The 12,009-nt window shown below is 33.4% G+C and overlaps 2 protein-coding genes across 2 annotated transcripts; both read left to right on the top strand.

Annotated features, from left to right (window-relative positions):
- Positions 1–357: 357 nt before the first annotated feature.
- LOC122582139 (benzyl alcohol O-benzoyltransferase-like) lies at positions 358–2,733 on the top strand. Its single transcript, XM_043754496.1, has 2 exons — positions 358–842; positions 1,698–2,733. Exons 1-2 carry the CDS (start codon positions 396–398, stop codon positions 2,592–2,594), a joined length of 1,344 nt encoding a protein of 447 aa, XP_043610431.1. The 5' UTR covers positions 358–395; the 3' UTR covers positions 2,595–2,733.
- A 1,850-nt stretch (positions 2,734–4,583) lies between these two features.
- Positions 4,584–11,801, top strand: LOC122583605 (benzyl alcohol O-benzoyltransferase-like). Its single transcript, XM_043755991.1, has 2 exons — positions 4,584–5,027; positions 10,917–11,801. Exons 1-2 carry the CDS (start codon positions 4,584–4,586, stop codon positions 11,799–11,801), a joined length of 1,329 nt encoding a protein of 442 aa, XP_043611926.1.
- Positions 11,802–12,009: the final 208 nt, after the last annotated feature.

Below are 12,009 nucleotides of genomic sequence, written 5' to 3'. Positions count from 1 at the left end.
GATCAGTAACATGCATTTTCATATACCCAACTTTACTTTCAGAGGAAACACATACTAAAAAAGCCTATGTCACCATTATGGGAATATTTTACTTACATTAGGATTTGAACCAAAAACCTCATGTACCAATCCATGTATATATGGATGATTGGTAAATGTCTGAAAAGCGATTACGGGTTATCCTGCTTACAAATAAATTAAAAATAGATGAGTACTTCCATTCACCCGTTTCATTAATTAGTATCATGGTATTATTAGGCGATGGAGACTTGAAATATATGTGCAACTAAATATCTCCCTCATTAGAATCCCGCATCCATTGGCCCGAACTTTCTATAAATATCAATCTTGGATACCAAAAACATACACACCTCGACAAAACACAAAGTTAAACAATGTTGCAAACCAACACCTCCTTAACCTTTAAGGTTCGTAGACAAGCACCCGAGCTAATAACTCCAGCGGTACCTACACCTCGAGAACTTAAGCTACTATCTGACATTGATGATCAAAATGAGCATCGGTACCAGGTTCCAACAATTCAATTTTTTCCTAGGAATCCCGAAATGGAAGATAAAAACCCCGCGGCTGTGATCAGGGAAGCTTTGGCCAAGGTGCTAGTGTTTTACTACCCTTTTGCTGGCAGGCTAAGGGAAGGTTCGGGAAGGAAACTTATGGTGGACTGCACTGCCGAGGGTGCATTGTTTACTGAGGCGGAGGCAGACGTTACTCTTGAAGAGTTTGGAGATAGGCTTCATCCACCATTTCCTTGTATTGAAGAGCTCCTTTACGATATCCCTGGCTCCAATGGCATTCTTGACGCGCCGTTGCTATTGATTCAGGTGAAGCTAGCTAGCTAATTTCACCTAGATACTCTTAATTTGGTTACTAATTATTTCTAGAGTAGAAATTTAATACAGAAGTTCAAAGTATATATTTGAGCAATCATATTAGTGTCTAATTTTAAATTTGCTATCGTAATTATAACACAAGTATAGAAAATCATTGATATATATATAGATCACACATATAAAAAATATAGTTCTTGTATTCTACTATGCAAAAACAAATTAAAGGAGAACCACAAGCTAGGAGTCTTTTATTTATCATCAAGTTTATTACGTGGCATTCAATTGACGACGTAACCTTTTACAATGACTTCCGAAGTGCTTGGGCCTTTGAACAATAGAATTGGGTTTAACACCCATCACATCGTACTATTTGAAAACCCAACATGTAATGTATGGTTACTTTCCCTTATAAAGTTACGATAAAGTTATAATAATTGAGTTCTCTTTCCTAATTTTTCTAACAAAACAACCTTTGTAATATTTATTTTCATTCTTTGAGGAGGACTTTTGGTGTTGAGTGGGACCGAGGGTACATTGAAATTGATATGGAAAAACCAAGTGTTATTATTAAGGCATTAAACGAGTCGAATTCCTGTAAGTTAGTTGAGTTTGACTCTGTCCCGAGCTTTATAAAAAAATCTAGAAATATTATAATTTGATAACTTAATATTTTCTTCTATATGTGAATCAGAAACATTAAAATCATGTTATGGTATACTACTAATTAATAGTAGCTATTAAGTTATATACATTTTGATTTGATGTATGAATCATATTGAAAATAAGTCATGTAATCTTATCATTTTACTACAGATAAATTCAACAATATTAATCTTATGTTTACAGGTGACTCGTCTTTCATGCGGAGGTTTTATCTTCGCTTCACGAATGAATCATACCATGTGTGACGGACAAGGAGCTATGCAGTTCCTGATCGCACTGGGTGAAATTGCCCGATGTGCATCTCAACCATCCATTTTGCCCGTTTGGGAAAGGGAGTTGCTTTTTGCAAGAGACCCGCCACATGTAAATTTTACTGATCACCCCGAGTACAAGGAAAAACCCAACTCCAAACACCCCCAATTGAAGATGGATGATCAGATGACCCAAAAAACATTTCTCTTCAGACCTTCCGAGATATCAGCTCTTCGTAGGTTCGTTCCAGATGATATAAAAACTTGTACTACTAATGAGATTCTAACCGCTAGTATATGGCGTTGCCGTACCATTGCCTTAGAACCTAATCCAGAACAAGAGATGCGTTTCATGTTCCCCGTGAATGCACGTGCTAAGTTAAACCCTCCTTTGCCAATAGGATACTACGGAAACTGTGTGGTTCATCCATTAGTGAGGTCAACAGCTCGAGACCTGTCGACCAAACCATTAGCCCATGCATTGAGACTTGTTATGAGTGCCAAATCTATTGTGACCGAAGAGTTTGTCAGGTCAACGGTTGACCTATTGGCTATTAGAAGGTGGACGTCTTTAAACTTTGAATCGACGTATGCAATCTCAAACCTGACTAGAGTTGGATTCAATGAAATAAATTTCGGGTGGGGAAAAGCAACTTATGCAGGGCCTGCTTTTGGGGGATTTGCTTTCAACCCAGAAATCTTTAGTTACTTGGTGTCTTCTACAAACAGCAAAGGCGAATCGGGAATCATGATATCGTTATCCCTACCAAAAGCAGCAATGGAGAAATTCATGAAAGAACTCAATAAAATGTTGATATATGTCCAATAACGTACTAGCTAGAAGCTCTTCCAAACCTTAATTAGCCCTTTTTATTTTAAAAAAAAAAAAAACTCATCAATCATTCCAATATATTGTTTTGCATATCTGTTTTTGTGATATTGTATACATTGTCTAAATTACCAAACAATGTGTAATTCCTCCTGTACTTTTTTTATTGATGGAAATACTCCGTTATATTATAAAATCTTCTTCATAAAAGACTCAAAAAACTCCTAGTATATGGTAAAAAGACGGAAGATTGAAGATGATACAGATGCCATTCTAAATGGGCCTGATCAAAACACCTACAAACCCATTACAGATGCAATTCATGTTTTGAACTGTATATCGAGATCGGGCCCAAACCCAGCCCAACCTGGCAGAACCCAAAAATGATGGAATGTTAGACCGAAAATGATGCCCACACCGAAACTTGGGTGGTCGTACGTGTTTGGGTTAACCGAGACTGAAATGGACTAAAAATGAGATAGTTTTGGTTGGGTAATTGAATGAAACCTCATGATCCATGTATCATTTGGTACTCATTAATCATCCAACATTCTCAATCACTTAATAATCTCCAGGTTATGAGATAGTTATATGTGAAAATAGCGGGAAAAAAATATGAAAAAGAAAATGAAAAATCAACCTAATAAATCAACCTAATAAAATGAATATGTCAAGTGTTACCATTAAAGGAAGAGATTAAAAGAGAAAATGTATGGAATACACTTTTCATGTGATGAAAGCTATAGGTAGATTATTATACTGATGTATATATCATTTTCCATATTAAAATAAAAAATTTTGGACCGTTGGAGGGGAAATGGAACAACTATATGCTCCTCGAACCACACTCCAACATTCACGGCAAACTTTGCTCTGTTTCTTTGCCACACCGTGTCTCACACTGTCGGTAGCGGTATCATCGCATGGCTGTATGTTTACCAATATTGGTATTATCCAATGCCATTACTAAAAAAAAATTTATTTAAATATTGCAATATCATTAAGCCTCAAAGTTATGAACGGTGGCACTGTTCCGTTGGTTTATATTCCGTCCCGCATCACTATTTGTATTTTATCATATCGGATCCCGTTCGGGTTCTATTATTTGGACGTTGACACTGTTCTATTCGTCCATATTAAACCTCGCACTATTCGGATTTTGCCATATCGAATCAGATTTTTCTTCGTTTTTGCACAACTTTTGTTTTGTGTTCTTGACTAATATATTGGGCGCTGACACTATTTCATTCGTTCATCTTACACCTCGCATCACTATTCGTATTTGGCATATTGGATATTGTTTGAACTTTTTTCTATTTGTATTTCTTGATTTCTTCGGAGTTTTTTATTTCTTTTATGTATAGAACTAATATATTAGAAACTTTTATATATTTTCACGTCATAAACTTTTGGGCATTACTCTTACATTTATTTTGAGTTTGTTTACCCTTAGTTTTTTTCTCTTTCTATATTCTTTATTTTTGACTTTATTATACAAACAAACCTATATGTTTCATATCGAATATTTTACGGCGTACCAGTAGTATTGTTCTTAAATACATATAAATTCGATATGACAAACATCGTAATAAAACATATCTATAATATTAGTGCTTTTGGTTCTGCTTTTGATTTTTAGTGATTGTTATTTTTTTTTTCCTAAACTTTTTTTTACCGAATATAAAACCGCATCAATAACAAACACAAATATGATAACTGAAATCCCGCAACAAAAACCGCATCAATAATAAACACAAATATGATAACTGAAATCTCGCAACGCAGGAATGCAGGATATACACTTCCTAGTTTATAAATAAAAAATGAGATAGTTGTATTTGTCATAAATTAAGTTACACGCGTTGATATAATAATAAAAGGTGGCGGTAGTATAATTGGTATTCGTATATTATAAAAAATAAAAAAATAAAAAAAACTGCACCACTATATATTTGGCATTACCAATCTTGGATACCAAAAACATACACAATGCTGCAACCCAACAACACCTTTGTGGTTCGTAGACAAGCACCCGAGCTAATAACTCCAGCAGAACCCACACATCGAGAGCTTAAGCTACTATCTGACATTGATGATCAAGATGAACTTCGCTGCCAGGTTCGATCAATTCATTTTTTTCCTAGGAATCCCGAAATGGAAGATAAAAACCCCGCTACCGTGATCAGGGAGGCTTTAGCCAGGGTGCTGGTGTTTTACTACCCTTTTGCTGGCAGACTAAAGGAAGGTTCGGGCAGGAAACTTATGGTGGACTGCACCGCCGAGGGTGCATTGTTTATTGAAGCGGAGGCAGACGTTACTCTTGACGAGTTTGGAGAAAGCAGGCCTCATCCGCCATTTCCTTGTTTGGGGGAACTCCTTTATGATGTCCCTGGTTCTAGTGGCATTCTCGATTCCCCGTTGCTATTAATTCAGGTAGCTATACTAGCTAGCTGGGCGCTTACTCTTTGGTTACTCCATGAAAGATTTTTTAAAAATATATAACATCCGTATAGTATGTTTAAAATGATATAAACTACCAATATACTAATTAAATCAATATACAATATAGTTCTTATCGACACATGCATGACACGCTATTAATTTAAGTAATAACACCAATTGAACTCATGTATGTGTTTATAGTTATTATATGTTCAAAGATTTACAATGGATTAAAATAGTTATAATACTTAGGGACGGATTTATCTTGGGGCAATGTGGGCAACTGCCCCATTTTCATTTTAGTATAATGTAAAAAAATTAAAAAAGTCTAAAAGTATGCTTGAAAATTTTCCTTTAAAACATAAATGAAACCAAAAAGATGTTAACAGAATTACGAAAATATGTTTTAGATAGTTAAAAGCTTATTATTTGAGTCAATCACAATGAACAATCAGTTTATATTTTCATGGTGGTTGCTTTTGGGTGTTGGAGGGGATAAGGGTAGGGAAGATGCCCACAAGTTTTCAAAGTTTACATTAACTTTTGGTTTTGTTTTCTTTTAAATCCTTATACTTTAGTGAAATGATTATATATGACCATTTTAGTTTGTATTTTTAGTCTTATAGACAACATCTTTGATCAGCAGCCCCTTAGACTTTAATTTATTGTATGCTTTTCTATACTTGCTTATTAAAAATTATCCACTAATCTTGAAAGTTTATAAGATTTGGGACATGCAATTTTACGTTTTTGCCCTTTCTCACCCCTTTAGTCTTCTCTCTCCCAGTAAATATCTTTCAATAAATACAAATAGCCTTCATCAAAAGCAGACACATTAAACATTAATATCTGTCTTCTCTATACCCTAAAACACACACAACATATTCATATGGAGTCGGGAATTATGGCGTTACAGCGTCTATTAATATGGATCGCGATCAAGCAAAAGTCATAATTAACGAGATCAAAAGATTTCAAGATCAAGAAGAGATCGTAATCAACGATATTAAAAGATTTTAAGACTATAACAATCGAAACTCTTTCAATCATATCCGCCGCAACGCACGGGTAATATGCTCGTTTATTTATAAGAAAAACTACTAAAACATTAACAATAGTTCATAACTGTAACCTTTTTTCCTTTTGAAATAACCATAGTCTTAAAATTGTTAACTGCAACTAAACGCTAATTTTTTAAATTGTTTCTTAATGAATATTGACATTTTGAACAAAGATATATTGCTTTTTAAAGTAAATTCGTAAGTAAAGTAATTAAATTTTCGTAAATTGGTACTCGTTATTAATTCTTGCAAACTAGATCATTATATAGAAAACTATAGAGTTTAAAAGTTACTATATCATCTAGATATTTAAACTAATTAATGAGTGTACTTTTCGAAATTATAGTATAACATATCAAACTGACTCGCCTTAGGCATTAAATATTTGAGGACTAATCATGACTATAACATACAACTTCTAAATTTGCCCCCTTGCAATAAGTTTTCTGACTCCGTACCGTTCAAATATCATCTCCCATCTTTGTATTGGCTAGCTAGCAATCTTTGGTTCTAATGGATAGAGATTCTCTAAAGTTGTATCAACTTTATAAATGAAGTTAGACAATCTTTAACCATTAAATTATCAAGGGTTAAGATTCAAAAAACAAATATGAATCTTGACATTTGATTTTAGTTTAATGGTGAATATCTCTCTAACTTTACCAATAAAATTCCTTATCCAAATTATAATGTTTGTTCAAATAAAAATTTCAAATTGTACAACGAAGTGCCGTAATTAAGAAAACTAACGAGTCAAACTATCATAAGGTGAAACTATTCGTAAGCTATTCGAAAGTGGCTAAATCTTTGTTTAATTTTTTTATCTTAAGTACGTGAATGTCTCTAAGTTATGTTCGTCTAAATCATAATCTAAAACGCATAGGTACATGAATACAAACCAAACCCCTATACTTGTATTATTATCTATCTAGGGGTTGTAAAACAAACATTAAAGTAAAACAAATAAGACAAGATTTTGACCCTTAGATCATAGTTAAATTGATGCACGAAGATTTACGAAGCAATTGATGCACAATGATTTTCATGATGCACGATGATTTTCATAGAAAAAAAACCTATTGTTTTATTTATTTTACTTTAATACTTGTTTTATTTTACCTAAAATATATCTATATAATCATTATTAGCATCAAGGAAACGAAGGACATATTTTTGGAAAACTTTGTACCGATGGTATAAATTTTGAAATGGATGGTATGTTCGTCAAGAAGCTTTGTAAAATTAATATACTCGTCATTCCCAAAACTAAACTAGACTTTGCCAGATGACCAAAATCGGGCATTGACACAACCGGTCTTCCCTTAGGTGGCTTACCTTTCGACATATAGCATGAGACGGTTGGAACAAGGTAAGGATGTGCATGGTTTGGTTGAAACCAGCTAAACCGATTAAATCAAAACAGTCGGATGGTTTGGTGGGTTGGCATCAAAAAATTAGACCCACGGTTTGGTTTCTCCTTAAACCGTTCTTATGGTTTAGTTTATGGTTTTAGAGGTAAAACCAACCATTTAAATCAAACCGAAGCATTAGATTAATATATGTAAACATAATCTTATTTTTATAATTTTATTATTTTGTGATATTAATCAGATTTTAATATTGTTTTATATTATGAATATTAATACTCATCGTCCCAAATTGAATGTTCTATTTTGACTTTTGAAGTATTTATTTCGCAACTTTGATCGTAAATTGTTTCGTGTGTGTTATACAATAAATGATGTAAATATATATGTATAGACTGAGTTTTAGATATATTTTTCATTGATATAAATTTCATTAGATATTATATAATACATTCAAAAATACTTATGGTCAAAACTAGAGAAGAAAAACTCAATAAGTCAAATCTCAACATTAAAATTAGGACGTGGAGAGTATTTAATATGAGTACTTGTCACTGATTTTACATTACTACATAGTTTTATTCTATTGAAATTTAAAAGATAATCACTAAACTAGTCAAGTCAAACCAACTTAATTGGTTCTCACTAGTGTGGTTGGACACATTATAATGGATAGTTTGGTTTAGAAAAACATCAAAGCAATTATTTAGGTTTGTCTAAATCTTAAGATAAAACCTCACAAATTGGGTCATGCACAACCTTATTTAAAGGCTGATATTTCAAACACTAGTCTGTGACATAAGTTTAGCTTTTCATTTTCCCATCTTATTGTGCATTGTATGTGTGTGTTATTTTATTTTGAGGCGGCGGCAAATGGAGTTAATATTGCATGCAATATGTTGAAAACTTGAGTCGTATAACCATACTCATTAATGTTTATATTTGGCATTTATTGTGTGTAGGGATGAGCATGGTCCCGAACCCGGACCGGTAAAACCCAAAACCCGAAAAATGCACAAACTAGGAACCGAAGACCGACCCGATCAGTGATCGGTTCGGTTCGGTCTAACCCAAAAATTATCGGTTCGGTCTCGGTTCTACCCGATTAGACCCGTTTTTTGACATGAACTTTGTTGGGCTATAAAAGTTGGGCTTCATCCCACCTATATGTATGTGACATACATCAACATAAACAAGAAACAAAATACGCATCAACAAAATACAAAATTACAAAGCAGAATTTAAGTTACATTATGTAACCAAAAGAAACAGAAGAACGAGAACAATAAAATTACATTTCCAAATTTCCATTTCATTCCATGACATTGTTCTTGTAATATGATTTTCGAAAGAAAAAAAAAATGAAGGAAGATTGTGGTAGGTTTTTTTTTTTTTTTTTGTTAAGTTGAATATTAAGTGGTATTTAAATATTCAGTGCGTGTGTATGATCAGATCGACAGATCGAAAGGTAGAGGGAAACGTCTAGTTTTCCAAAACTAAAACTAAAACTTATTAGTTTAATTTTTATAGATAAGATTTGGCGAATCCTTTATACATATCAGTATAAAAACGAGAAAAGCCTAACCCAATACCCACAACATACATATTAGTGTTATTTCCGGGGTTTTTTCGGTCTCTGGGTTTTTACCGGGTTTGGACCGAACCGACCCGAGAACCGAATATACCTTAAACTAGGAACCAAGGACCGGACCGTTTGGCATCCGGTCCGGGTCGGGTAGGTCCGGGTTCGGTCGGTCTTAGGCCGGTTTTCGGGTTTCCGGGCTTTATGCTCATCCCTAATTGTGTGGGGCCATCATGGTAGACCCATTTTCAAAATATCATACATATATTATTTATTTATTCATAGTTTAAATCTTATACAGGTGTATTTAATTCACTAATATAAGACTTCTCACCAACAAAATATAACTAACTTTTGCGTATTTTACTCACTAGTATAAGACTTCTCACTAACAGAATATAACTAACTTTTGTGTATTTAATTCACTAGTATAAGACTTCTCACCAACAAAATATAACTAACTTTTGTGAAGTTAAACAAGGAGTTGTACTTTATCATAAAAATTCATATATTAGGTTGTAAATGTATTTTCATTGATATCATTTTTATCAATTATTATATAACATAAACAAAAGTATTTATATATGGTCAAACTTTGAAGAAAATAAAAACTCAAAAAGTCAAAATATGATATTTAAAATAAGAGGAAAAGAGTATATAATATAGTAAGAATGAAAAAATAAAAATGATAGGATAATATTTAATATCATTATATATAATTTATAACTATAATTATTAGATAATAAAGATTTGAACAATGTAAAAAGTAATCATATATTTACTAAACAAAAGTATTTTATATTGATTTTTAGAAAAGGTTGTATCAGTATCAATATCAAATACTTGTGTAGATATATGTATGTGGTTATGTATAAAGAGTTCCATTTAAACCAAGGCATTTTCTGCATCATCCTAAAAAAAACTCATTCTTAATGCTTTCAGCTTTTTGATATCAAGCTTAGGTACCTTCAACAATGAAATTTATGTTACGATCTGGGACCCTTATCTAAAGCCAGTAAGGTGGAAAAAGGGTCTTAGAGTGCTGCTATATGAGATAAAGCATATTAGTAAGCGATTGAGGGACGACGAATGCCTACCCTCAGAATAGTATGCATTCTAGTGATTCGACCTGAAGTTACAAACTTATCTTATCTATAGAAAGAAGTTGTATTCCTTGTCCGACTATCCTATCCTCAAAGACAACCTTCTATCTCTTACGCTTGTGCCTTTAGAATATCCCTTCCTATCTTTCATCCTAGCTCTCGAGCTCTTACTCTAGCTTTCATTTGAATTACTGATTCAACCCAAGATTGATATTTATATATACTTGTATCATTAAACTTACTCAAGAAGAGTTACATGTAGAACCGAAATAATTATAAAATAAATAACAAAAGGTGTTTAATAACAAATTGCTCAAAACACTCAAGATTTCTGATGCTTTCACCAAAAATCTTGTGTTTAGATTTGCTTAGGTAAACAAATTTTGGGGTGGGATGGGGAAAACTTTAGAAATGATTATAGAATACTCTAGTTAAACTATATATATAATCATTTAATGACCCATGCATCCCAAATAACTTAAAAAGGAAAAACCCTGTTTGTTTGTTTCGTTTGCTCGCTTATTTAATTTATTTTTAAACGGTAAATTTGGACTCAACTGTAAGAGTGTCTAAGAAAAGACTATATTGTTTGGGTAAATCATGAAACTATTGATTTATATACTAACATCATGTTATGGTATACTACTACTATCAACTTTTCAAGTTTATTACATTTTGATTTTATGTTTGAATCATATATAATCGAAAAAGTCATGTAATTATCATTAAATTACATATCATTTCAGCGATTAATCTTTTGTTTATAGGTGACTCGTCTTTTATGTGGAGGTTTTATTTTCGCTTCACGAATGAATCATACCATGTGTGACGGGCAAGGAGCGGCACAGTTCCTGATTGCATTGGGTGAAATTGCCCAAGGTGCATCTCAACCATCCATTTTGCCCGTTTGGCAAAGAGAGTTGCTTTTTGCAAGAGACCCGCCATGTGTGAAATTTATTCACCCCGAGTATAAGGAAAAAACGAACCCCAAAGACTCCCACATGAAGATGGATGATCAGATGACCCCAAAAACATTTTTCTTTGGACCTTCCGAGGTCTCAGCTCTTCGTAGGTCTGTTCCAGATGATATAAAAAATTGTACTACTTATGAGGTACTAACAGCTAGTATATGGCGTTGTCGCACGATTGCCTTAGAACCTAATCCTGAGCAAGAGATGCGTTTTATGTTTGCTGTCAATGCACGTGCTAAGTTGAACCCTCCTATTCCTGTAGGATATTATGGAAACTGTGTCGTTCATCCATGTGCGAGTTCAACAGCTCAAGACTTGTCAAACAAACCATTAGCCCATGCATTACAACTTGTGAGGAAGGCCAAATCTAGTGTATCCGAAGAGTTTGTCAGGTCAACAATTGACGTATTGGTTATTAGAGGGCGGCCATCTTACAACTATGATTCCACATATGCAATCTCAAACCTAACCAGAGTTGGATTCGATGAAATAGATTTCGGGTGGGGGAAAGCAACTTATGGAGGGCCTGCCTTTGGGGAATTAGCTTACCGCCCGGATGTCTTCAGTTACTACGTGTCTTCTACAAACAGCAAAGGTGAATCTGGAATCATGATATCCTTATCCTTGCCAAACTCTACAATGGAGAAATTTATCAAAGAGCTAAATAAAATGTTGATGTAGTAGAAGCTCTTCATTACCTTTGCATCAAAAAGAAAATATGCATGTTTGATTAGAATTGTTTGTTTGTATGAAAAAATATGTGTTTTTTGCGATATTGTATGCATGGTCAAAATTACCAAACAATATGTACTTTCGTACCAATAATTGCAATTATTTGCATGATTTAGTTATAGTTAGGGAACTGAATTCATACTTGAATCAAGTAATT

The sequence above is a fragment of the Erigeron canadensis genome, chromosome 9, assembly GCF_010389155.1.
Source record: "Erigeron canadensis isolate Cc75 chromosome 9, C_canadensis_v1, whole genome shotgun sequence".
NCBI lineage: Eukaryota > Viridiplantae > Streptophyta > Magnoliopsida > Asterales > Asteraceae > Erigeron > Erigeron canadensis.
The sequence above is the reverse complement of the archived record's forward strand: the minus strand, read 5'-3'. Positions and strand labels throughout refer to the sequence as shown.

Bases quoted from the DNA above. Each gene is read 5' to 3' on its own strand.
- LOC122583605 (XM_043755991.1), top strand. From the start codon at position 4,584: ATGCTGCAACCCAACAACACCTTTGTGGTTCGTAGACAAGCACCCGAG. The intron at 5,028-10,916 runs GTAGCTATACTA...TTTTGTTTATAG, and splicing joins CCCCGTTGCTATTAATTCAG to GTGACTCGTCTTTTATGTGG.
- LOC122582139 (XM_043754496.1), top strand. From the start codon at position 396: ATGTTGCAAACCAACACCTCCTTAACCTTTAAGGTTCGTAGACAAGCA. The intron at 843-1,697 runs GTGAAGCTAGCT...TTATGTTTACAG, and splicing joins CGCCGTTGCTATTGATTCAG to GTGACTCGTCTTTCATGCGG.